The 27,871-nt window shown below is 35.6% G+C and overlaps 1 protein-coding gene across 1 annotated transcript; it reads left to right on the forward strand.

Annotated features, from left to right (window-relative positions):
- Positions 1-940: 940 nt before the first annotated feature.
- Positions 941-13,569, forward strand: CRISP2 (cysteine rich secretory protein 2). The gene is made up of 8 exons (XM_037151251.2): positions 941-968; positions 1,508-1,581; positions 2,727-2,843; positions 3,833-3,920; positions 7,352-7,497; positions 7,921-8,018; positions 9,934-10,022; positions 13,442-13,569. The coding sequence occupies exons 2-8, from the start codon at positions 1,513-1,515 to the stop codon at positions 13,567-13,569; spliced, it is 735 nt and encodes a 244-aa protein (XP_037007146.1). The 5' UTR covers positions 941-968; positions 1,508-1,512.
- Positions 13,570-27,871: the final 14,302 nt, after the last annotated feature.

The following is a 27,871-nucleotide window of genomic DNA, read 5'->3' on the forward strand; positions in this document are numbered from 1 at the left end:
GGAGGTACTAAAAGAAAAGTAGGAACTTTTCTGATCATAGTAAAAAAAGGTAATAACTTATGGAGGTTTTATGTTTCTTTAATTTCATTTTATTTATTTGTCCAACAGTGGCCCATTTATAATGTTTATGTAGTTATATACTGTGCCTTAAACTGTTATATTTTAATTTATGCAAACTATAAAATTTCCCATAAATGCAAAAAATAAAATAAAATAAGCACAAGTCTTATAGAAGCTTATAAAATAAATTGACAACTTAATCAATACCATGCATTTGTGGAAGATCTTATGGGCTCAGAAAATGAAAACTCATTGTAAAGGGTAATAATGAAACTGTTGATAATTTCCATCTATTGAGTATTCCATGCCAGGCAGTTTATTAGGTGCTCTATGTATATTATGCCTTTTAGTTTTCAAAGCAAACCTATGATAAGACAACCCATATTTTACAGAAGAGAAAATTGAATCTGAGAGGGTTTCTCAGTACTAATGTTTTTAAAAACTATCTTCTTCACCAATAAGACATAGAAAGTTGTTAACTAAGAAATAAATGTCGCAGAAAGCTGAGCCACAAGAGTTCAGCTGCAAGGTAGGGTCCCAGTTACCTCTGCAGTGATTAACCTGCCTGGGGCAGTTTTTATAAAAATACTAGACCAAGAGCAGCATCCAAACTTTAGCGCGCCTGAGGAGAGATGGCTGGTTAGGGAAGAAGGGGATGCTTTACTTATTCAGATTAAAGCTAAATGGAAACCAAATAATGTCAAAAAAACAATGTCAGACAACTGGCAATGCAGTTGAAAGCTATTGGTGTAAAAAAATTCTGCTCCAACACTTATTGACTTAGATTTACTTGCATGACTAGAATATGCTAAAACAAAGATAGGTGTAATATATGTTGTGTGCTAACTTTTCCTTCCACCTTCTTTCTTGTCAGATAAAGGAGGTACTTCATCTTGCTTTGAGAACCAAATATAAGTGATAATTCATTTATTTTAATGTGAATGTTTTATTTGTTAACATTTTTTTTGCCATTGGTAAAATGGTATATTTAATCCATCCATGTTTTTTATAACTTTATGTTTAATTTTTACTGAGAGAATGATCTCAAGTAAATTTTACTCTTTTCTCAGTCTATCAAATTAAAACCTTGATGAATTCTTTACCTTTCATTCTAAAAGAGATAATATAAATAATTCCCATGTGTATGACTTTGAAACAATTGAATGAGAAGTATCTTTAATAGAGTAATATAAAAGTATGACAATCTGTATTATATATACTTCAAGGGCATCAGTCATGTTCTTCAGCTTATATTTTACTGTCCCTGTCAGAGACAATGTTGGTTCCACTATGATTCTACTGGTACCCTATAAAAATTTTCTCTGGTTACATTATGAATTTGGGGATTGCAGTTGCTTTGAGATGACCACAAACATTATACTGGTTTTCCCCTCTTAGTCCATGGACTAAAATCAATGCAGACTTTTGTTCTCTTTGACTTAGTTCCCAGCAATGGCTTTATTCCCAGTGGTGGTGGTTCTGGCTGCTGTGCTGCTTCCATCTTTATCTGCAGAAAAAACGGTAACTTAGAGTGGGAAATCTTCCCAGAGCTATTCACGCAGCTTTGTGGGATGGCAAGGCACTTGGAGAGTAGAAAAGGGCAAGAGTGTCTGGCATATCACAAAGTACTCACTGGATGCTCTTAACATCATTACCTAAATGAAAGTTTAAAGCTGTGCTGTGTAATACAGTAGCTACTGTCACATGTGGCTATTGAACAGCTGAAATGTGGCTTGTCCAAAATAAAATGTACTGTAAGTGTAATATACATACCGGATTTCAAAGATTTCATACAAAAAAAAGAAGAGGAAAATATTACATTAATTGTTTTTAGATTGAGTACATGATGCAATAGTATTTTAGATCATTGTAAATTTTGGCCATTCAGTTGTGTAACCCTCGTGGAACAATGCCCACGTTCTCCTCTACCTTCAGACAAAAAGCCCCACATGCCCACACACAAAGACGAACCAGAAAATAGCAACACCTGATTTAATACTTTAATTACACCTCTGGTAATAACATAAAAAAGTCAGCAATAGTCCATTAATTGGATGGCTTTGCTTCCTCCACATGCCTCAGAGATTGTTTAATATCACAAAGCTGTCTTTTGACTGACTTTATGTAATCTAACCACAATAGGTAGAATGAATTTTCTAGAATTTTGAATGCACTTCCACAAAGCCTAAACATTCTTTCCCTAAAATATTTTAAATACATTCTGTCTCTAAATACAAATACCACATCAGGTCACATTTCCCTCAAAGTTGGGATGAACCTTGAGCCATACCCTTATTCCCCCCGGTGTAGCCTGATCGAATGTAATGAATATATCTGAATGTTTCTATTGTGCACCTTTGTGGTTTTAAATATTATCACTCATCACTTTAAATATTGACTTCCTTTGAGGCTAGAAATGGGCATTTTTGGCCTTAAAGGATTTTTAAAAATTTGTCATGTCATGAATTACATTTTCATTCTCAAAGCTTCAAATTCCTCCTTTGCTGCTTGTCATAGCTTTGACTAAGATTCATCGGCAATGCTTTGCAACTAATATGCTTTAAACTGAACACCTTTTTAAAGTGATCCTTGCTTCCTTGAATTAATTGTTCAATATTATATATTAAAAAATGTTATTTTTTTAAAATTCTATTTTTTTCCTTTAGGACACAGTCTTTTCTTCTTTGTTAACCTCTCAAGCGCAAATACAAAGAGAGATTGTAAATAAACACAATGAATTAAGGAAATCAGTGTCTCCACCTGCCAGCAACATGCTGAAGATGGTAAGAGGCAGTAGTATAAGGAAAGTGGTAGGGACAAGTGGTGGTGAGATCAGGAAACTGGTAACTGGTGTTCATTACCAGCTTTGTGGCTTACAACATTCTGCTTGTTTTGCTATTTCATTTGAGCTGTGTTATGGGCAGGAAAGAAATTCTTAATTTTGTTTTATAATAGTTAAATAACTCATCAAGATTGGGCTATAAAGTTTGAAAGGCAGAATTAGAGGCTAAATCTTCAGGCATCAAATGTGAAGCTGTTACTTTTTTCTTTGCTATTTTCCCTAGTTTAAAATAAATCCTGTTTCTTTCAAGATCAGTGCCATTTAGGGTAAAAGTCCACTTTCCAAGGGATAGTCCTTGAAAGCTAAATATCTCCTATATGATATCAGCAGGCTACAAATGGTGTTGGGAATAATCTAGGCCAGTTTATTTCTACTGTTGAAATATAATTGTAATTATAATACTTTACATGTTGGTCAGTATTTAGAATACCACCATTACCCCTGACCTGTGGCTGCTGTGTGATCATAAATAATCAGATATCATTGCATTAGACTTTTGTTAGACACATTAGCTATAGACTGTTCTTGTGGGAGACTGGCACCGCGACAGATAAAGACACACCAAACAAATGGTATTTTAAGACCAGTGACAAATAAATTATACATGTACAGAAGTTTCTTTTTTAATCCTCCTGGGAGGACATGCTTACTGATTTTAAAGAGAGGGAAGGGACAGAAAGTGAAAGAGAAATTAATGTGAGAGAGAAGCATTAATTGGTTGCCTCTTGCACACACACACCCTGACCAGGGGGCAAACCCACAACCTTTCTGCTTATGGTGAGATACTCCAACCAACTGAGCCACACCAGCCAGGGTTCTATAGACATATCGAGGTAGTACAAGTTAATCTATCAATCACACTATAATGCATATGCTTTTTTGGAGTTGAATACTTAATACTTAAGTGTTTTTTTTTCTTATGACACTTAGGAATGGAGCACAGAAGCAACAGCAAATGCCCAAAAATGGGCAAACAAGTGCACTTTACAACACAGCAATGCAGAGGACCGAAAAACCAGTATGTATATGAGTAGCCATTTGTTGAATAAATGAAGAAATAAAATAACAGTGAATGAATAAAGTAGGATGGACCATACCAGGGTCTTGCATTAAGACTGTGAATAAATGTTGCTTCTATTTGTCTTTTTGAAGTCAAAGTATTTGTATATAGGGAAATATGATAAGTACCATTTTTGCTTGGAGATGGTTCATATTATGCAAATAACTTCTCAGTCATTTGTTCCTTTCAACCAGCTCATGAGTAAATAGGTCATGCATCACCATTTTTTTAATTTTAAAGATTTAAAAAAGATTAGAAAAGTAGGACTCGACAGAAATGACTTACCTAAGAACACAACCTGAAGTAGTGACATATATTGGAAACGTGCCCGTGTATGATATTGTATAGTCATTTGGTATTCTGAAATCTATTGATATTTGTATTCATAAAATATATTGAATTATGTGGAATTGTTCTTCATTTTTAGTATTAAAAAATACTAAACTTTTTAAAATCAGGATAAGTATTTGGGATATGCTGAATCATTTCAAAATTTTTAATAGCAGAAAATCAAGTATTTTATATGACTTTGTGCCTATGATGCATAGTGTAATACATTAGATTCAAAAAACACATCAGACATATCTTATAAAGGATAAAAATACTGAAAAGGAAAACATTTGTATGCATAAACTTAAATGCGATCTTTATTTATGTTATCAAGCATTATTGTGCATGATATCAAGCATAATATCACTAGATATAGACAAGCCCAGTTTGAAAGTAGTGAATAATTTACTTGTAATTTCAGTAGAACTGTTATTGTTTGTATTGTTGTTGCTCACATTATGATGAAATAATGAAGAGAGATAACTGTATTCAGTACAAGAGTGAAAACCAAATGGTCTTAAAGATCCAAGACTCTATGGTTAGAATCTTAATTTCTTTCCTCCACTATTAAAGAATATATCCAAGAATATTTTATACTTTAAGTAGCATGTAAGGATTAAATTTCTAGCCACCAAACTATAAACATTAAATGAAGGCTTGAAAAGATAGGGGAAAGTTCCTGGGCTGCAAGAAACTTCTTTATTTTTTTAATTAATTTTATTATTTAAGAACAATTAACATGAGCTCTACCCTTTAAACAACTTCAAAGTGTACAATACACAATTGTTGGCTGAAGGTACAATGCTGTACAGCTTTTTCATCATTCAAAACTCAGGCTTCATGCTCATTGATTAGTAACTCCCCACTTCCTCCTCCTACCAGCCCCATCAACCACCATTCCCCTCTTTGACTCTGTCAATTTGAGTATTTTAGTCATTTCATATAAGTGAAGTTATTCAGTAGCCATCTTTCTGTGGCTCATTTCACTTGTCCTCAGGTTCATCCATGTTGTCTCATGTTGCAGAATGTCCTTCTTTTTAAAGGATGAATAAATAGTGTTCCATTTTGTACACATACACACACATGTGTATATGTGTGTGTATCACATTTTCTTTATGCATTTATCTGTCAATGGACATTTGGTTGTTTCCATACCTTGGCTATCATAAATAGCGCTTTAATGAACATCACTTTGATCCTCACCATCACTTGTCTTTTAAAAAAATAGACATTCTGGTAGGAGTAAGGTAATATCTCATTGTGGATGTGATTTACATTTATCTGGTGATTAGTGGTGTTGAGCACATTTTCATACAGGTGTTTGGCCATTTTTGCATCGTCTTTGAAGAAATGCCTATTCTAGTCCTGTGGTCAGTCTGAGAAAAGATCCTTAGTTTCTCAGGGAGCACCCAGAAATGATAGATCCTTGGACATTCCATTCAATTCTTTCTCTCCCCATGGAGAAACTAGGAGCTGAGATTTTTTTTGCCTGTTCACTTTGTGCTGGACCAGAAAGAGAAACTTTGACTACTGCCAGCCAAACCCCTGCCTCTATTTTCAATAGTCCTGGGCAGCTAGATTATGCTAGGTCTTATTAGCATTTCCAAACAGGCAAGTTAGAAGCCAGTCCTTTGGGCAGGCTCTGGAAACTTGAGGCATTGAATGTCCAGATCAACTCTTTTTTTCCTGTGGGGAGAAGGAAGCAGCTGTGTTTTTTGTCTGCTTGCCATGTGCTGAACTGGGAAGAGGATCTATGGCATCTACCAAACCAATTCACCTTCTTTCTTCTCCCTCTGAGGGAAAAACTGTGCCAACCCCATGAAACATCCAAGAATGGCAAGACAGATGCCAGTTCTTTGGGTAGCCTTGGAAAAACTGGAACATTAAATACACTGATCAACACTGCCTCCCACAGAGGAAGCTGAGAGTTAAGGTTTTTTAGTTTCATGTTCTGTGCTGAGCCAAAGAGACAATTATGGTGTCTCCCAGCCCAAGCCACCACAGCGATTATCCTTCAGGTGACTAGCCTGTGCCTGACACTTAGGGCTCAAAGACCACCAAAACAGAAGCCAGCCCTCTGGGGATTCCCCTAGGAAAAGTTGGGATGTGGGAAACATAAACCAAATCATTGCCTCCCCTGGGAGAAGCTAGAAGATGGGAGGGTATCTTCCTGTGCTGAGAGTAGGGCTTCTAGCAAGTGTTCCATTCCAATCTCCCTACAGGCTTCAGTGAGTCTGGCTTCATATTCTTCTATATATAGGAGCCTTTCAATTAGCTTTGGGGTTTCTCACAAGGGCAATTTGTTCATAAACTGTTGTTGGATCAGTGTGTTGAAAGCAAGAAAGTCCAGGCTTCCTACTTCACTACTCTTGCTGATGTCGTTCTCTGCAAGGTCCTTCTTGCCTTACTCTCGTAGGGGGACTTGACCTTGTGACATTCTTATTTACTGATAAGGGAAGATTCAAAGTTTTGAAAACTGCCAATCCTCCTGCTGTAAGTTGCTTTTTGTTTGGGGCTCTTAAAGACCGCCTATAGAGCTTTTTCCTTCAAAGTTTGACACAAAATCATAATCATAAACATAATAATAAACATAATCATAATCATAAACATAATCATAAACAGGGTTCTGTATGTGAGCAATCTGTGGTAAGGGAGATCACAAGGAGCAAAGAAAGATTAAAAGTTGGTTGTCACCTTTTGCAAGATCATAATACAAAGCTAAGTAAGTGTGCATGAGGCATTGCGCACACACACACACACACGAAGCATTTAGCACAAAAAATAATGCATCTTTGACAATCCAGAGGAAGGAAAGAAGAATAAGGTCTCAACCTATTCAAGTTTTGTATGTTGAGGCCAGCAGCCTCATTGTGATAGGCAGACCTGTGTTCTATACAGCATTCTAGCTGATAAGGAATTGAACCACCTTTTTTATGTAGGAATTTCAGTCAACAATAGCAAGTGTGGGCACTGTAGAAGGCAACATCCTGGTGTTCATATAATGAGTTTCTTTTGCCATTGCAGCTATATCACTTTCTTCGTGATCTGTTCCTTCATAGGTACAAAATGTGGTGAGAATCTCTATATGTCGACTGACCCTACTGCCTGGTCCAGTGCAATCCAAAACTGGTATGATGAGAGCAACAATTTTGTCTACGGTGTGGGACCAAAGAGTTCCAATGCAGTTGTTGGACATTATACACAGGTAAAGGAAGCAAATAAAAATGCTTCTGTCACAAATGCCCTAATATAGATAGCTTCTCTAGTGTATGACTGTCTCCATTGTTTAATTTGGGGAAATGGGCCTGAATAGGTACAATATAGTCCTGGCACTGGGCTGGCACTTCATCTAGAGCTGTCATTTTTTCCCCACCCATGACCCGCAAAACTCTTGGCTGGGAAGTGCACTCTGTACTTCTCCAACACGATATACGAATAAAGCAATGAATTTACATAAGAACTTAATATTTTAAAAGTTTGTGATTTTGTTATAATAATTTAAATATTTCTATAAAATATAGGGTTATAAACTATAGTAATACTATTTTTCAAACTTTTATTTGCTATTTGTTCTTTAATATTTTTTCTTTTTTTTACTGCATTCTTTATATACTCTATGGTTTTGCAGGTTGTTTGGTACTCATCTTACCGTGTGGGATGTGGAGTTGCCTTTTGTCCCAATCAAGAGAGTCTAAAATACTACTATGTCTGCCAATATTGTCCTGCGTGAGTATACACTTTAGAGTTTATACTCTAAATTGCAATTCCACCTGCAATTGAATATTTTTAAAATTCTCATACATTAAACAAACCAGAATAAAAAATATATCCAGTGAATGGTAGGAATAAATCTTTGGAAATGCTTTTCTTAAGGTGAGATACATTCAACTTATCAAAGAAGAGACCAAGTTCTCAGGTCCAAGTATAAAATCTGAAGCTCTCTTTCCTCAACTATAAAACGATGTCTTTTCTCTCAACTGCCTTTCCCTAGGGCTCAAGGTTATTCCAGGAGTATGTGGAATGTGCATTTCTCTAGATTTGGTATCATCAGTTCTTGTTAATTTCACATTCTAAGAGGGTGGAAACTTGATGATTAAGCAGGGGGCGGTAATGCAGGGATCACAAACTGTGATTTCTGCTTTCTCTGCTAAAGTGTTTCCACTTGTTCTTATCAAAAAACCACTTACATTTTTACTATTAAAAATGTTTTACGCTTTTGAGTTTCAAAGGTTTTCTAAGAAATCTTTAATATATTTCAGAGTCCAGAAAAAAGTTAACATCATAAGTCTTTGTTTCTCAGCACTTTTCATATACACACATGCACACACACATACACACAATACGTCCACAGCAAACCATCCGACACTGTCTTGATTTATAGCAAGAAACAGGTTGTTTCATCAAGCAATTATTTGCAGTCATCCACAATAATCCCTATGGAAATTTTGAAGACCTAATTTCAACATATCTGTTAGCCCCGATTTCTTTTAATGTTTGCAGTTCCTTATGACTAGAGGCAGAGGGACCCCCAAAACCAAATTTCCCGTAGGATTTATTTTAAGGTTGTAGACAACCCGGGGATATGGCTCTCCCACTGGAAAAGTGTGGCCTCCAGAGCCATTTGCCTAAAAGCACCTATTGAATCTCACAAAAACAAAATGAAAAGTCTGAGGAGGATGCATTCAAACTCACTGCCTGCCTGGGAGAGGGCAAGTATCTGAAGTGAGGGGTGGAGTGAATGTGAAGGAAAGCAGAGGTGAGAGAACTTCCAGAACACTTTTATGTCTATTTTACAACTTCCCAAGGGCTTACATACATGTAGGTCTGTGCAGGGAGACTGAGATTCAAGTGCATTCTCGGCCCATTTGATACTATAGAGATTAGAACTCCCATATACTTTGAAATAAATTAACTGACCAATACAATAATGATCATCAGAGAGTTACAACTTAGTCTCTGTAAGGTGATTATACCTTGGATATCAATGTTTATTAAAACTTTTAAAAACTAATGTTACTTTTGTGGTAAACATAAAAATCACACACAGCCTCTAGAAACTTACAAATTTCCCCAACTCTCCCCACCTCAGAAACACAAAACCACAAACTACTTAAATACCATTTCCCCTGTGTGGAAGTCAAAAAATGTATATACTTGAGCTTTACTGTCCCTAATTCATGTAAGAAAAGTTGTGGTGTTTTATTCTTTTTCAAATATAAATGATATCATAGCATTGAGTATTTTTTTCATACTGCAGACCCCAGCCCCCTAGGAGTTTCTCCTGACTGGGAGATATGTTCTTCCCCTCGCCAGCACATCGGCTGCACTGCCTTACCAATTCGGCCAAGTCTACTGGGACATGAAGAGAGTATTAAAATACACTCTGAAAAGTTTAGATTGTAGTCATCCCAACTGGATTGTCCAACCTGCAGAATAATGGTCAAGGACATGGGTCAGTGTGTGAACTGTTTTCTTAATGTGGAGTTTATCTCTGTTACACACTGGGAAGTATATATTTTTTACTTTTGTTAGCATGTCTGAATATATTTAATAATTGTATATTTTGTGATTGTGCTACTCTTGGAGTATAAACTAAGCAGCAAAGTGGAAAATATTTGACACTGTGTATTTTAAATTTCAGTGGTAATAACATAAGTAAAAAGAACACCCCTTACCAACAAGGAACGCCCTGTGCCAGCTGCCCTGGTAACTGTGACAATGGACTGTGCAGTAAGTTTAAAGTCATTAACCTGCTATGATAATAAAACACTCATATTTTATTTTCTTTTTATGGATTAAGAAATCTTATAATGTTACCAATTTATATAATGTCTTTATGCAAAAGACAGAAAGATCCCTCAACAGGATGTATAAGTAAACATTTTATATACTTTACTAACCTACATATTTTTGTAATGGAAATAATATTACCGTATCTAACATAATGAAACATCTGCCATCAGTGACTTTTGTGGCTATGCAGAGCTCATTAACTATACATGTTTCTAGTAACTAGCTCGTTTCATTGAAGTATCATTACACTAAAGGTGGTAATTTGAAAGAATGAAAATGTATAAATCTATGGATGTGAGATAACATTATGGCTCAGTCTAGACAGGCACACTAAATATTGTTTATTTTTTTAAAGAGATTTTATTTATTTATTTGTAGAGAGAGGGAAGGGAAGGAGAAAGAGAGGGAGAGAAACATCAGTGTATGGTTGCCTCTCATGCACTCCCTACTGGGGACCTACCCTCTGCAACGCAGGCATGTACCCTGCCTGGGAATCGAACAAGTGACCTTTAGGATTACAAACTGGCGCATGACCCATTTAGCTACACCAACCAGGGCAAATATTGTTTCTCTTGTGCTACTGTGTTCATCATGCTGATTACCACATTTTTATAGTATAACAGGAATCATAGTGTTTGACTTAATAAATGGTCACTGACCCTAAATAAGTAGTTATGTGCACTTCTTAATGACAAAATCCTATCCACATATAATATTGGCTCATAGAACCCACAAACACATTGTTGCAAAAGGAGAGAATAAAATGTCATATATCATTTCTAAAGTTGTCACAAATAGAAGTAAAGAGTGTTGGCCTTTTATAGTTGGGATATTTCATTAAAATTATTATTTTTTAATTTTTTTAAATTGATTATGCCATTACATTTGTTCTATCCCCCCCTTCATTCCCCTCCACCCTGCACACCCCTCCCCCACCATCCCTCACCCCCTTTATTTCATGACCACACGTCTCAAGTTCTTTAGATTCTATATTTCCCCTACTATTCTTACCCTCTCCCCTATTTTCTACTTATAGTCTATGCTACTTATTTTCTGTACCTTCTCCCCTCTTCTCCTTCTCCCACTCCCCTGTTGCTAACCCTTCATGGGATCTTCTATGGTTCACTCCTGATCTAGCTGTCCTCTTAGTTTGCTTTTGTTTTACATGTGGTTCTTAATAACTGTGAGTTTGCTGTCTTTTCACTGTTCACGTTTTTTTAACTTCTTTTTCTTAGATGAGTCCCTTTAACATTTCATATAATAAGGGCTTGGTGATGATGAACTCCTTGAACTTGATCTTATCTGAGAAGCACTTTATCTGTCCTTCCATTCTAAATGAAAGTTTCGCTGTACAGAGTAATCTTGGTTGTAGGTCTTTGGATTTCATGACTTGGAATACCTCTTTCCAGCCCCTTCTTGCCTGGAAGGTCTCTTTTGAGAAATCTGCTGACAGTCTGATGGGAACTCCTTTGTAGGTGACTGTTCCCTTATCTCTTGCTGCTTCTAGGATTCTCTCCATTTTAATCTTGGCTAATGTAATGATGATGTGCCTTGGTGTGTTCCTTCTTGGGTGCAACTTCTTTGGGACTCTCTGAGCTTCCTGGATTTCCTGGAAGTCTATTTCCTTTGCCAGATTGGAGAAGTTCTCCTTTATTATTTGTTCAAATAAGTTTTCCACTCATGACTGTTACACTTCCCCTTCTGGTACCCCTATAATTCAGATGTTGGAACATTTAAAGATGTCCTGGAAGTTCCTTAGCCTCTCCTCATTTTTTTGAATTCTTGTTTCTTCATATTTTTCTGTTTGGTCATATTTTTCTTCCTTCAGGTCCGCTCCCTTGATTTGATTCCCAGTTTCCTTTCCATCACTATTGCTTTCTTGTGCATTTCCCTTCATTTCAATTAGTTTCGCCTTCATATGTTCCTCTAATTTGTAGCTAAAATCAACCTCATTAAAATTATGAACAATAGATTTAACTTATTCACTGAGAGTTTTACCTTTCAAATGCATTCACTTTTAGTTAGCATTCTTTCTTACTGAATTATATAACTATAATTCAGAACATTGATGATGTCAAAGCTATGAGTCAAAAAACTGTACTTGAAAAATAACTAAATAAAATTTAAAAAAAGAAAAAAAGTTGAATCTTTTTATCTTGACTGAATGCTATTTGCTAAGGAGATTGGAATTATTCTATTAGCAATAAGCACTTAAGCAAAAGATCAGAATCACATTTCATAAAAACTTTCTAGCAATGGTATGTATAAACAATTGGATGGAAGCCAGCTAGAAAACTGTTGAAAAACATGGGTTTAAAAAAGTGCATGTCTTTACTGTGTTAATGTCAAAATAAATAAAGATGAATAGGCAGGGCTGGGAGACCAGAAGAATAGCCAGTGTTTGTTACCTGTGCTGGTCGAATGTTGGTCAGCAGTAGAAAAGGAGTTCAGATGGATTCAGTTCCTGGCCTAAATCACTGAGTAGTCAGAGAGCCATTTCACTGAAATTGTGGGAGGGATGTAGGAAGACAAAAATCATCAGCCTTGTGGGTAGTAGGATAGGTTTAGTTTTGGGATTTGCTCAGTTTGCAGTCCCACAGGAACGTTCAAGAAGAAGCACCAGAATGAAAGGGGGCATATTATCACTGTTTTACATCTTAATCTTTCTACAAAAATCACTTTCTCCAGAAAGAAAAGCATTGGAGTCTAAAGCAGTGCTGTCCAATAGCATCAAAGGATGGAAATGATTAAGAAAATACATTTTTTATTTTATTTAATTCATAATAATTTAATTGAAATAGCTACAGATGGCTAGTGGCTCCCATATTAGACTCTGCAGGTATACAGAGATTTGTTTATATTGCTCTTACTTTCTTTGAAAAGGGAGAAAAGTAGGTCACTTAATTTTAAAAACATGTTGCCAAGTTCAAAATGTTAAGTGATGGATTAAACAGTGAGCTCAACTAAAGCACCTTATTATATCCCTCAAGAAGTGAAAAGCCTGCCCTGGCTGGTGTAACTCAGTGGATTGAGCGCGGGTCTGTGAACCAAAGGATCGAGGTTCAAATCCCAGTCAGGACACATGCCTGGGTTGCAGGCCAGTTCCCAGCAGGGGACGCATGAGAGGCAACTCTTCCTCTCTCCTTCCCTTCCCCTCTCAACATAAATAAAGGAAATCTTTTAAAAAAATACCTTTAAACAAAAAAACATGATAAAAAAGAAGTGAAAATCCATCATAGTGTAAGAGATGCTGACTTATCTGTCCAACCCTACCCACTATGCATTTCGAATGTATAACTTGTTTTGCTGCCACTGAGGAAAATGATAATAATGTAACTAATCTGTTTTTCTTGCAGCCAATAGTTGCGAGTATGAAGATCTCCTTAGTAACTGTGATTCTTTGAAGAAAACAGCTGGATGTGGACATGAATTGCTCAAGGAAAAGTGCAAGGCCACTTGCCAGTGTGAGAACAAAATTTACTGAAGAGCTCAGTGTACGATGTGCAAGACTAAGTGGAGAAAGGCTGCATCCTTCAACGGACACATCCCAGAGGGGAAATTGTAGGCATGTTAGTTACAAATTTGATTCCAAACCATAGTGCATCTTTTTCCTTGGATCTTCACAGAAAGCTCTTTCATACATTGATTTACAAAAGTAGCATAGCCTATAATGGCAACTTTGGACTTTGAGATAAACTTGGTACTTTAAACTGAGTGAATCAAATCAAGTTGAAGATTTTTAAAGTTTTATAACCACAGAATTTAGGTCATCTAGAGTTTTGGACTAAAATGAAGAATCAAGTTTCCTGAAACAACTTACAAAAAAATCTGTAACATCATTGTCATTCCTACTACATGATTTTTAAATGTATTGGATAAAGAATGAATTCAAAGAGTAACATCCACCTTTGTCGTATGGCTTCCATTTTAAACGAAAATAATAAAGGACATATCTAAGCAAAACACATAGATGTGATTATTTTTTAGATATGATTCTTATGCAATATTTTATAAAATTTATAATTGTTTCAGCTAGACTTAGCCAAGGTCAATGATTATATAGAATAAAATTTCCAAAATATTTGCCTATAAAATTAAACTTTAGCAAAAAAAAAAAAAAGAACGTCTATTATTACTTTTTTTTTTTTTTGCTTTTTGACATTCTAACATCCTCTCTATTGGTTTAGTTGATAACTTTTAAAAAGAGAATATTGCCCTGTCTGGAGTGGCTCAGTTGGTTGGGGTGTGGTTTTGTACACCAAAATGTTGAGGGTTTGATTCCCAGTCAGGGCAAATACCTAGGCTACAGGTTCAATCCCCAGTCAAGGTATGTATGGGAAGTAACCAACTGATGCTTATCTCTCACACTGATGCTTCTCTTTCCTTTCCTCTCTCTAAAATCAATAATCACATTTAAATTTTAGAAGGGGCATTATTTTCTGACAACATATACAAAAATATCCCCCCAAAATAGTAATAGATATTTTAGAGAGATTTACCATTTGTAAGTCTTTGCCTCACTTAATTTATGATTGATAAAACAACAAAGTTGACCCATTTTATGAATTAAAAGAAACACTTTGAAAATCTAAAATAAGTGAAATAGGTTTGGATAGTAGTCAGAAAAATATGTCAGGTCTCTCCAGACAGATGGTGAACTAGCCTGAGCTATTGAGGCCTCCAAGATCAAATAGATCATATAGATTATCTTCATTCAAGAAATCAAACATATAATTCTAATGTTTCTATAAGAGAAAATTTCAGACCCAGATTATTTCATTGAGGAAATATCAACATTTAAAAAAGAATTACTATAAATTATGCACAATATTTTCAGAAAATTGAATGAAGGGATGGATACTCTCAATATACTCTTTGAGACTAGTATTATCCTACTACTAAACCCAAAAATGTTAAATAGGATTTAAAAAACTATAGAATTATAGCTGTCATGAACATGGATAGAAAAATTCCAAACAAAAATTAAATAAATTAATCCAGGATTATAAGATAAAAATAATATACTCTAGCAACACTGGATTACCTCTACAGGTGCAGGGTTGAGTTAATATTCAAATCTAACTTGTTGCTGCCATATAAACAGACTAAATAGAAAAGCCATGTGTTCATCTCAATAGATGAAAAGCAAACATTTGACAAAATCTGATATCCAGTCAGATAAAACTCTCAGCAAACCAAGAAGGGGAGTTTCAAGTTGTCAAAGAAAACCTATAAGCAAATGTATTCTTCTATAAAAAAATACAATACTTAATGTTAAAAGAGTAAAAGTTTTCCCCCTAAAAGAGGGAATAATAAAAGATATCTATTCTCATATGTATTAAACATTGTAGTAGTCCTGTCCACTAAGTTAGATAAAACAAAGAGCATCTAGTTGGAAAAGAAGTGGCAAAACTATTCTTATGCTCAGAAGAAATGATAGACATAATGATCAACCTGAAAACACACACATATATGGACAGCTGATTGGACAGTGGCGGAGAGGCAGCCCAATGGAGAAAGAATAGTCTTGTCAGCAAATGGTGCTATGAAAAATGATATATATTTAAAAAATGAACTTTTAGATTTTGAACTGTACATAAAAAATAACCCCAAATCTATCATAGACCTAAAAAAAAGAAATTAGAAAAAATTTAGAAGAAATCATAAGAGAAAAATGTCTGTGACTTCTGGTTAAGATTTCTTATATACAATATTAAAATAATAGAACAAATTGATAAATTGGCTTAATCAAAAGGAATAAAAGTTCTGTTCTTTTAAAACACCACTAAGAGAACAAAAGGGCAAGTCATAGACTGAGAAATTATTTACAAAGCATCTATCTAAAAAAAAGACTTGTATCAGGAATATATGATGACTCTCAAAACTCAATAACGATTTTTTAAAAAACAACCCAGTAAAAGTGGGTAAGAGACTTGAACAGAGACTTCACCACAGAATGTGTACAGACGGCAAATAAAAATATGAAAAGACGTTCATCATTAGTCATTGTAGAAATGCAAATTAACCATTGTGGTAACACACTACCCAGATATTAGAATAACTAAAATGAAAAAAGACTGACTCTACAAAGTGCTGGTAAAGTTGTGGAAGAACTGGATCCATCATACACTGCTCTTGGGAATATAAGATATTATTATATAAAGATAACATGTCTACAGGTTCTCAATAAGTTATATACCTATCATACAATCCAGCCTTTTCATTTCTACATGTCCAAAGGAAAACATATGTCCATTCAAGGCTTGTACATGAGCATACATGGAAGGTTTATTTGTAATAGCCAAAACCTAGAAACAATTCAAATGCTCATTCACATGTGACTGTATTAGCAAGTTATAGTATATGCATGTAATAGACAACTACTTGGCAAATAAAAGAAATGAACTATTGATATTCCTAACAACTGATATCTCTCAAAATAATTAGTAAAAGAGGATAAAAATGTGCATACTATGACTCCACTTTTATACAAAACTAAAAGCAAACTATAGTGACAGGAGGTCTTCAACTTTCTCGTTTATAAAATGAGTATAATCATTATATCCATTGCATAAGGAATTTGGAAAAATTTAATGATATAGGTAAGCTTAAAATAGTGTTGGTTGCAGGGTAATGTCAGCAAAATGGCAGTACAGGAATTTGTAGTCCCCCCAAACATAATTTTGAACAACAATCCATACACCAAAATACCTTCACAAGAGCCAAGGATTTCAGGTGAGAGATTACAGCACCTGGGTGCAGCATAAGAATAAGAAAAGACACATCGGAGAGTATAGCAAAGATAGATTCACCCTACGCACACTTCTGTCCCCGGATCCTAGGCAGCCCAGTGCGTATGCATACCCTTTTGTGGAGCAGTGGAGTGAAGTGAGCACCTGACTTCACCACAGACCTCAGAACCAGCCTACCAAGTGCTAGGCCAACTCCTGTGGTTCCAGGGGGCTTCCTAGGGGCTCCTGCAAACCAAGGCCCCTAGTTCACCCAGGGCTCATGGTTTCAGAGACTCCAGGCAGCTGCTATGGCTCCAGGTTCCTGGCAGGCTCCTATGATCCCAAGCTCTTGACCCTCCCTGGTACCAGTTGGCTCCCATAGCCCCAGGCTTCCCGTGGTCTCCCGTGAACCTGGGATCCCAGCTCACCCCAACATCAGCTGGCTTCTGAGGCACTGAGAAGCTCCTGTACAGCACCAGACTCCCAACCAACCTGGCAAACCTAGGCTCTAAGCCTTGTCTTGTCTTCAAGGAGTTCACATTGTCCTTATCCAGAAAGTTCATATTCTAGTGCGATCTTAACTCACTTGTTCACATCACAACTGTATTTCCAGTGCTCAGCAGAGTGTTTTGCTCATAAGAGGGTCTCAATAAATAATTGTGGAATAAGTTAATGCCAATGAATAGGCCAACAAATAAGACATTGTATATATGAGTGTCACAGAGAAAATAAGCAGGAGCACATAACGGAAAAAAGAGTAAGTAGGCCATTTATTTTTCATTATTATTATTTTAATCCTCGCCCAAGAATATGTCTATTGATTTTAGAGAGAAAGGAAAATGGGTCAGGGGAGAGACATAGATGTAAGAGAGATACATCAATCAGTTACCTCCCATAGGCACCCAAACCAGGGATTTAACTTGCAACCTAAGTATGTGTCCTGACTGGAGATTAAACCTGCAGCCTTTGGCATATGGGACAATGCTCCAACCAACTGAGCCACCAGGCCAGGGCTAGGTTTGCTGCTTAAACATCATCTTCTCTTTGGAGGTATAAGAAGTAATTCTGGACTTTGTAACTTCAAAGGCAGGGTGCACAAACTATATGCAGGCTCAAGGTACCTCATATCATTGGGTACCACATACTAAAACTGAGATCATCTAAAATTAAGGGGGAAAGGTGAAGGTTAAATTTTGTTATATGTATGAATTTTGTAAAAATTAATGGAATATGAAAGTATACAGTGAGAACATAACAAATACAAAATTAGATCAAATGTGCAAAATATATCAGTATGTAAGATATTTTTTCCTGACTTAGTAAAATTATTTAAATAAAAAATTTCCCAAAGGCATAAAATTAAGTTTAATGAGTTATTTTTTTAATTTTGAAGGGATAAAATATTTATTAAATTAATTATTTATATGCTAGACTAGAAATACATGACTATTTAAATTCTAGACAGTACAATAAACTGTCTAGAACAGCAAAAAAAAATTTTGTCTGTTGCCCTGGCTGATGTTGCTCAATGGGTTGAGTGTTAGTCTGCAAAGCAAAGGATCACTGGTTTGATTCCCATTCAGGGCACATGCCTGGGTTGCGGGACAGATTCCCCAGTTGGGGGCATGTGAGTGGCAAATATATATTGATGTTTCTCTCCTTCTTTTTCTCCCTCCTTTCCCCTATCTCTCTAAATAAACAAACACAAATCTTTAAAATAAATAAATAAATAAACACATAAATTTTTTTTGTCTGTAAGAACAAACTATATTTCTTACCTTCAACTAAATTAGATCCTGTGGTCTCAAAAAACAGTGAAATGGATCATCCAGTTATCTATCTTTTACTAAGAATTTCCAGGTCAAAAGGTAAATTTAATTATATCTATACAGTGAAATATAGTTTAGAGAAGAATCAGATCAGAAATTGGCTTTGTGTCTACAAAATTAAAAAGCAGATGTACATATCATTCACTTAAGCAAAACTGCATTAATGAAACCACAAAGTATTCAGGAGATGTTGATGAAAAATGCATCACAAGAAGTCTTCCAATGATGTAAACAGAATCAGAAATCAATTACATCGCCTCTGGCAGAATACAGCATAAGAGAAAGAAACTATTAGTGGCACAATTATTCATAGTTTTTCAAGTTTTATTGCAAGTAAGCAATCTAATACATTGACTAAACATATTCAATATTTTATGCATTATATTTTTATTAAACATAAGCTTAAAGTAAAAGTTTTAGATTTACAGTGCTGATAATTATATTTATAAATAAAATAAAGGTCTTTATTGGTATTTTCATTTTGAAAGCCAGGAAAGGTTGGCAAAGTGAGATGATTTCTTGTAAAATAATTTAGATCCAGCCCTGGTTGGGTATCTCTGTGGTAGCATTATCTCATGCACCAAAAAGGTTATGGGTTCATTTCCTGGTCAGGGCACATAGCTAGGTTTCAGGTCAAATCCCTGGTTCGGGGTATATGGGAGGCAACCGATCAATGTTTATCACGTAAATGTTTCTCTCTCTCTCCCTTCCTTTCTCTCTAAGGTCAATAAAAACATATCCTTGGGTGAGGATAAAAATAATCTACATCCACAGTGGAGAAAAAGAAAAATAGAATGAGCTCATTTGTTGTAGTATATTCAATAATTAAGAGGTAAAGGATTCTATTAAAAGCTGATAAATCCACTAGAAAAAAATGGCAAATAATACAGGAAAAAGGCACTATAAAAGTATAATTACAAAGGCAACTACTAAAACAAAAGGTAAAACCTTCTGAGTCACAATTTTTTTAAGAGCAAAGAAAGCACAATATGTAAAGAAAGTATTGGGTGAGCCATAAAGTTTGTTTAGATTTTTCCCATATGATGGTTCTCATAGTGCTTAGTTGTCTTTAACTTCATTTGAAAAAACTCTGTTAAATTGTGACAGCTGTCATATCAGCATCCATTAAAAAATCAAAACTGGTGAATTTTTGTGCAGCCATTTTAATATCAAAGATGAAAGGTACATAACATTTTGGGCATATTATGCTTTATTATTTCAAGAAAGGTAAAAACAACTGAAAAGCAAAACATATTTGTGCAATGTATGGAGAAGGTGCTGTGACTGATCAAACATGTCCAAAGTGGTTTGGGAAGTTCCTTGGTACTATTGACATTTTGGCCAAATAATTCTTTGCTGTCAGGCTGTTTTATGCATTGGGAAATGTTTAGCAGCACCCCTGATCTCTACCCACTAGAAGCCAATAGCGGAAGGTAGTTGAAATCCTCAAGATATCCAAATGAATAAATTTATTGGTGAAAATGAAAAATGTGTCTTATTTTACTGAAAAAAATAAACAGACTTTTTGGCCAGCCCAATAAACATGATGTAATTTACATAATAAGTATAATGTAAAATAATATGATAGAGTTGAAAAGACATAGCCATGTAAACAAAAATGAGTAAGCTCAAATCAATTACATTAAAAAATTTCAGTGTCACACAAAACAGAAACCAACTATGTGCTTTATTAAACAGTAATTCAGAAAGACTAGAAGTAAGAGTATTAGCAAAGGTATTCCAGGGAAATAGAAAAAATAAGAAAGCATGGGCTAGAAGAATTCCAGTCAAAATACATAAAATAGCCCTGGCTGGTGTCGCTCAGTGGATTGAGTGCGGGCCTGATAATCAAAGGATCGCGGTTCGATTCCCTGTCAGGGCACATGCCTGGGTTGCAGGCCAGTTCCCATCAGGGGACACATGAGAGACAACCATACATTGATATTTCTCTCCCTCTCTCCTTCCCTTCCCCTCTAAAGAAAAATTTTAAAAATACATAAAATATAAACAAGAATTTTGAAATGCTAAAAGTTTCAATTTACCATATAAAAGTTATAAACACCTGTGAACAAAATAACATTAAGGCATCTTCTATGAGAACTATAGAAGATACAAAAAACATAAACAGAAATATATTAACAGAAGACTAATACAACTCCCAGCACAAGAAAGATCAAGTAGATTAAAAAGTCAGAATGTAGAAGACATAAGACTCACTAAGAAAGTAATAGCGCTTATACTACTCAAGTATACAAAAAGATTTTTTAAATGATCAATTGTTAGATCTCAGAAAATATGTCTCATAAAATATAAATAAAAAATACTTTATCACCATGTAATTAATAAATTATAAACAAAATTCAAACTGAAAAATACCTTCCTTTCTAACACACATAGTAGTGATAAAAAGAAAAAATTATCTTAAAACATTTTTACCAAAAAATTAAAATAACTTAAATCCCAAACTCAAAAATCTAGAGAAAGAACAGCAGACTAAATCTAAAATAAAGAAGCAAGTGATGGTCATAAATCAAAATTAATGAAACAGAGAATACAAAATCAAAAGATACAATTAATAAATCAAAATTCTGTGTTTTATAATTAACAAAATAGACAAATGACTGGGTAGCTTAATAAGAAACAGTAAAACCAAAAATGTACCAAACAATATGATAAGGGAGAAATAACTATTAAAATAGATGAAATAGAGAAGAGAGAGAGGTTGGGGACACTATTAAAACCCCTTACATTTACTCAATGGAAAGACATACTACAAATACTACACAACAGAAAGAAACAAGGAGCTCCTACCTGTTGCAACAGCTTGGATGGATGTAGAAAGCATTATACTAAGTGAAGTAAACCAGGCAAGTGAAAGACAAATACCATATGATTTCACCTATAACTGGAACCTAATTAACACAATAAACAAGTGAGCAAACTAGAACCAGAGACACGGATTTAAAGAAAAAAACTGACAGGGACCAGAGGGGAGGTGGCAGGGAGTAATGAAGGGGGGGGAAGAAAGGGTCATCAAGGAAAATGTATAAAGGACAATGGACAAAGCCAAAAGGGGGTAGAATTGAGGGTGGGAGGTAGGGGTGGCTGGGGTGGGTGGGAGTGGTTGTGGGGGAATATGGAGACAACTGCACTTGAACAACAATAAAAAAATTCTATGCAACAATAAAAATTCTAGGGCACCTAGATAAAAAATAATTTTCTAGGAAAATAAAAATACAAAAGTTGACTCTGTTAGAAATAGAAGGGTTAAACTGGCCATTGTCTATACAAAAAAAGCTATCAAGGAACTATCACCTCCCAAACAAATGTGCATATGTGTATGTAACATGATAAATAAATGAACAAAGAACATGTAGCAATAATTCACAGAAAATATACTGCAATGGTTACTAAACATAAGAATTTTTTTACTTCATGCATAATAAAAGAAATGGAAATTAAAGCCACACTTACATAACATTTTCACCTCTCAAATTGCAAAAATCGGCAATACATTCTAGTAGTTTTTTATGGAAGGGTACTTGGCAATATCTACCAAAACTTCATGTGTATTTATTCTTTAATCCAGCCATCTTTCTAGGATTCATCTTCAAATCACTTCTAGAAATTTCATAGTATTCTTCCAACTGCATGATGATTTAGATGTGCAATATTATTTATTGAAATATTGTTTGTAATTACAAAATATTAATAGACCCCCCCAGAAAAGTGGTCAAGTAAACTATGGTGCATCAATTCATTATCATGCTATGTGTCTTTATAAAGATAAAAAGAATCCTCATAGACTTATATGGAATGATTTCCAGCATACATTGTTAAATAAAAAAGAGCAAAATGCAAAAGTGTTTTTATAGCGTTCTACTCTTATGCTAAAAGAATGGTAAGTGCAAAAAATGCACATGAGAATGGGGGGCTGATGGGGTGTCAAATGAGGGTTGTATCTCTGATTATTCATTTCATATAGTTTTAGTGTGTAAATTGTGATAATGTCTCACATATTTTTAAAAACAAAGTATAACCAACAAGGGTGGGAAGAAAAATCCAAAAATGGAGTAAAAAACCACATTAAATGATATTTTAAATACATAAAATAATCACCATAAAAGTTGAAAAAAGAACCAATTCAACCAATGTTGGAATGTCATTTTGGACTGTATGCCTTCTGTATTTAGGTAAACAAATGTTCAACTCTAATAATCAGACTTTCTTCTTTGCTTGTTGTTGACCTTAGATGCAGTTGAAACTTCTATGTATTCTACGATTGAACAAATAAATACATACATTGTAAATAACGGGAGTCAGTTTTCTCACTGTTGGAGAACGGTTTTGCACATGTGGAGGGAAAAATGCAGGAATAAACTTTGTGTTGTAATAGAGTGTGAGGTATTGTTGTGAGTTGATGATTTTTAACATGTAGAGATAACTATAGCTGCTAGGGAACTAAGCCGAGAGAATCCTTGCCCTCATGAATCCATAATTTTTGAAAGTAGGAGTAAGAACACAAGGGTTCCCAGCCATGAGAGACACACACTGTTCTTCAGGATGGGAAAAATTACTCATAAAACAATATAAAATGTAACACCAAAGGGAGAAAGTCAGTTTCACCACTTTTAAATGGCTTTGAATAAAAGAATGTTCAAAAAAACACGATTTTTTGTTGTCTGCATGAAGCAGTCATCCTGTCTCAGCAACACGGGGCAGTCGGCAGCTAAGACTGTGGTGGCTGATGAGTGGCCCCTGGAGGCTCCATGGCATCCAGTAGACAAACTCATCTGGGAGGTCTGGAGTTACTACTGGCAACACGCTCACCGAGTGTTCCCAGGCGTCAGAGTCCTTACCAGCGCTGACCTGGGAAAGAGGCTGAGTAGGGGACTAGGGAAAAAGCAGGTGCTGTGGAGGAGGTGACAAGATCTCTTAGTGCACATGGAAAAAAAAAACCCTAGGGTCCCACAGGCACCCAGTAGTGGCTGGGTGAAGAGTTTAGAGTTTATGACTCTTTCAAGAGCAGATGAAGGGAAACACTACCTTTATCTGCCATACACATATACATGCACACACACAAGAAAACAAGTAGTGAGAATATAATAAAACAAAAGCCTGTCATGTTGAGACACATAGTTATAAAAGATACTCTTGATTTGCAATGATATATAGAATTTTTAAATGTCATCAAATATCTATTTATTTAAAGTTGAGATGATTTTTCTCTTTTTTGATTAAGTGAAGTAGTGTGTGCACATATTTAGGATATTAATGATGCTTAATAAATTTTAATTAACTAAGCTGTTTCCACGTACTGTTACCAAAGTTAATGAGAAACATGTTACATTACAGGTAACATGCTGAATTTTTTATATTCATTTTTGGACTCTGTCTTCACAATAGGCCTTCACCTGCATCTTGCAGAGGAGTAAATGATGGCAGGAGCGCTAAGGACCTTATCCAGACACAAACAGCCAGTAAGTGTCAGAGAAAGGACTCAATCCTGATACACAGCCTGACAAAAGCCTAATGCTATTTTTTTGATCTAGACTAAAATTAATTGATACTTTGGACTAAAATGTATCTACACTATTTAATTTGAAAAGAAAAATTTTCTTTAAGTTTTGAGAGAGATTACTCATTCTATATTGAGGGAAAGGTGGGTTTTTTTTAACTATGTGAACTTTGAGACTTGTAGTGACTCGATCCTGCTGACTTTCATTGCTACTATCTTGAAAACTTTGTCTATAATTATTTTTTTTAATGGTGACAAGAAATAGATTAAAACCTGAAGAGGACCAATGGGAGTGAGGCATGAGAAAGTCTTCCACGTGCTGGCTACGTAGCTATACACATATGGAGAAGTTAAATTGGCTGCAGACCCTCAAGTTTACACACTGTGTTATACAGTTATGCCTCAATTTTAAAACAAACAGATGCAGAAAAGAAGGATGAGAGGGAGAGGAAAAAAGTAAAAGTTAAGAAAAGAAAAAAAGACAAAACCAATTGCCATGATATGGTATGGAAGCGTAAGTTTGGAAGCATAAGAAAATCAGATACAAAAATAAAGAAAAATTTAAAGTTAAAATTAAAAAAAGAAGAAAGTTGATGTATGGAGTAGCAGTTGAATTCCTGAAAAACAAAAACAAAAACAAAACAAAACTGGGTCTCATCACCGTACAGATGAAAACTTCAAGTCGTGGTGCTCCCCTGGATTCTTAGAGTGAATGAAGCGATGTGCCAAATCCCAGAATATGTTGAAGTTTGTAAATATAAGATGCAAAGATCCACCAAACGTGTCAAAAGTTACTGTCTAACTCCTGTTTTTACGTTTTCTTCTACCAAAAGGATGAATCTTTAAACCCTACCACCCAGCATTGTTATGTGAAAGAGGAAAAGAGTAATTTAATCTATGAGGAGACCATAATAAATCTTCTACATGCTTGGGGAATGTGGAAAACTCTTCAAGTCATCCTGGAACAACTATCAGCTAATCTGAAATATGACAAAGGAAAGCAATGTACGGTGACTAATAGCAAATGCAAGAGCCAAAAATATCATGAAAGATTGACATTAATGTGTGGGAAATATCTAGAATTTAAAGTATATATATATATTTTTTTCTTACTTTTTAGCAACCTTGAACCATGGCTTCAGATATAAAACAGAGTAAAATAGACTGGTAGTTTTTAAAAAATTGTGTGAGACTAAATTCATTTCTTTTTTTGATAATGTATGCTTATAAATGAAGATTGACCCCATTTATAAAACTATGTGTGTGTGCCTGTAGTTCATCTATATGTTCAGCAGAATTTTACTAAATTATTATTAAAACATGAGAACTATTTGCAACTACAATTGGTACTTGCAAGAGGTTGAAAAACTGCTGAATAGAACAAAAATGTCAATCTACAGTTCTCTGTACTGGCTTTGTTCGGCACAAAATCCTGACCTTGATTGGATACTGTTAATCAGTGTTTCCCCTGCCATCTGCGCAAGCAGGCAATTAGGCAATGCATTGAGCAACCTCTCAGGAATTTGTAAATAAAATTCAGTTTCTTAGTTAAACCAAGCAATGTTATCAACTTCAGGTGAAATGTTTGGGAAGCCCCAAAACTCCAGTCAAGGTAACCTAGATCTACTTTGCTAGGGATAAGATTAGAATGTAATTGCAGTTTATTAAATGGAAACTTAATTAGAAAGAGTGTGTAATTGGAAAGGGTAGGCCACTGTAAGACAGTGTCCTCAAAGGGCTCTCCCTGAACCAGCACCGCCAGCATCAGGCAGAAACTTGTTAAAATGCACTGAGTCAGAAACCAGGGTAAGACTAGGAAACATATGTTTTAACACGTCCCACACCGAGATGCTCTGAAGTTTCTGGTGGGGACTGTCTGTCCTCTGGTGGGGGCAGGGAAGGCAGACACTGCATTTGGCAGACTCCAGTGTGGTCACCAGCTCTGTGAGTAGCCCCATCATGGCTTGAATGAAATGCCTCTCAAAAGTCTTTCCAATTGCTCTCATTTTATGTGCAAAAAACCCATTTTTTGTTGCATGTTTGGCCTCTTAATTGCTTTGTCAGTGCCAAGGAGGAGTCCTTAAAGGGCATATGATCCTACTAATCTTGGACAGACAATATTTTAAGTGACAGAATCAAGGGCAGCACATTCAAAAATCACCTGTTGAAGAACAGGTTGAGTCATACTTTGTGCATATGTATCTTAATTAAAAAAGAACTAGAGTTTTTCATTAATTACCTATGTGGAATGAGAATAATATGACAGTACTACTAATGTGGGGACACCAGCCTCAAGTGCATTATGGGAAAATAAGCAAATAAAAGTCCCGTTCTACTGTGTATGGTGAAGAACACAACCAGAACATTAGAACATTATATTAAAACAACTTTTAACAGGGTATGGAAACTGGTGTCCAGGGGACAGTGTAAAGGAGCTAAGGTACATTAAAACCCTAGCATCCAGCAGGCATCCCTCAGAGCCATCAGACACCAATCCTGCAGCATCCTACATCCATGACCATGGCTGCCTGTCACTTAAAGGTCATTTCTGGGAGTCGGAGACATTCTTATGGTTCGGGCACAATGGAATATTTAGTGGTCACCTGTCTCCCTTTGCAAATAACAACCTTGGTCGAACAGATGAAAGTGGGAAAAGTGACTTGATGTTGTTTCTGCTTTAAGTACGGTGGTCAGAGCGCCTGGGCAGGCTGGCTGTCACGGGAAAACACGTGGCATTGAGCTCAGGCTAGAGATTCTCCTCTCTTACTTCCCTCACTTTAAATCCTCACGCTATCGTGCTTGCCCCTTCACAATTGCAAATGTCCGAGCCATAAAGAAAAACAAAACAGAAGGTGGGAGCAGAGGGAGCTAGTTATAAAAGACATTCTCAGAAGTGGGATCACTGGGTCAAAAGTCAGGTCCATTTTTAATTTTTTGAAGTGTCTCCATACGGCTTTCCACAGTGGCTGCACCTGTCTGCATTCCCACCAACAGTGCAAAAGGGTTCCCTTTTCTCCACATCCTCACCAGCACCTGCTCTTGGTTGATTTCCTGATGATAGCCAAACAGATGGCCAAGATACATGAAAAGATGCTCAACATCGCTAATCATCAGAGAAATGCAAATTAAAACCACAATGAGATATCTCACACCTGTCAGAATGGCTATCAAGTCAAGCTATTTTAAAAGAATCAAAGCCGTCATGTCTCCCTTATTGTTTACCCCATCGCTAGATTTCCTTTCAACACGAGCTTAGCCCATCTCCTGTCCATTAATCATGATTTGTTCTTAGCCCAGAGGTGCTTTTTCCAGGACTGTTCACAGTTGCTATCTTTGAAGTACTTCCCCCTCTGACCAATACCTCCTGCAGCTTTTGTCCTATCTCATGTTAACTTTCTTAGTGAAACACAGTATTTTCCATCTTATGAATTTCTCCCTACATTTACAAATCTATGCCTTATTCAAGTGCATGTATGAGTTTTAAAGCAAATAGAGGAAGAGAGCTGTTTTCACAGATTTATCTGTAGTACCGTGCTACTGGTTTCTTATTTCTTTCTTCATTATTTTCCTTACTCAACTATGAGCTCTCAAACTAGATAAACTAGATTGTAAGCTCAATTAGAACATCTAAGATATTATTCATCCCATGACAGTTATGCAATAAAATATGAAGTGTTTAATTAAACTTAAAATATTAATTCCCCAAAT

This window comes from Artibeus jamaicensis, unplaced genomic scaffold (assembly GCF_021234435.1).
Source record: "Artibeus jamaicensis isolate MK-2021 breed Jamaican fruit bat unplaced genomic scaffold, CSHL_Jam_final contig_484, whole genome shotgun sequence".
NCBI lineage: Eukaryota > Metazoa > Chordata > Mammalia > Chiroptera > Phyllostomidae > Artibeus > Artibeus jamaicensis.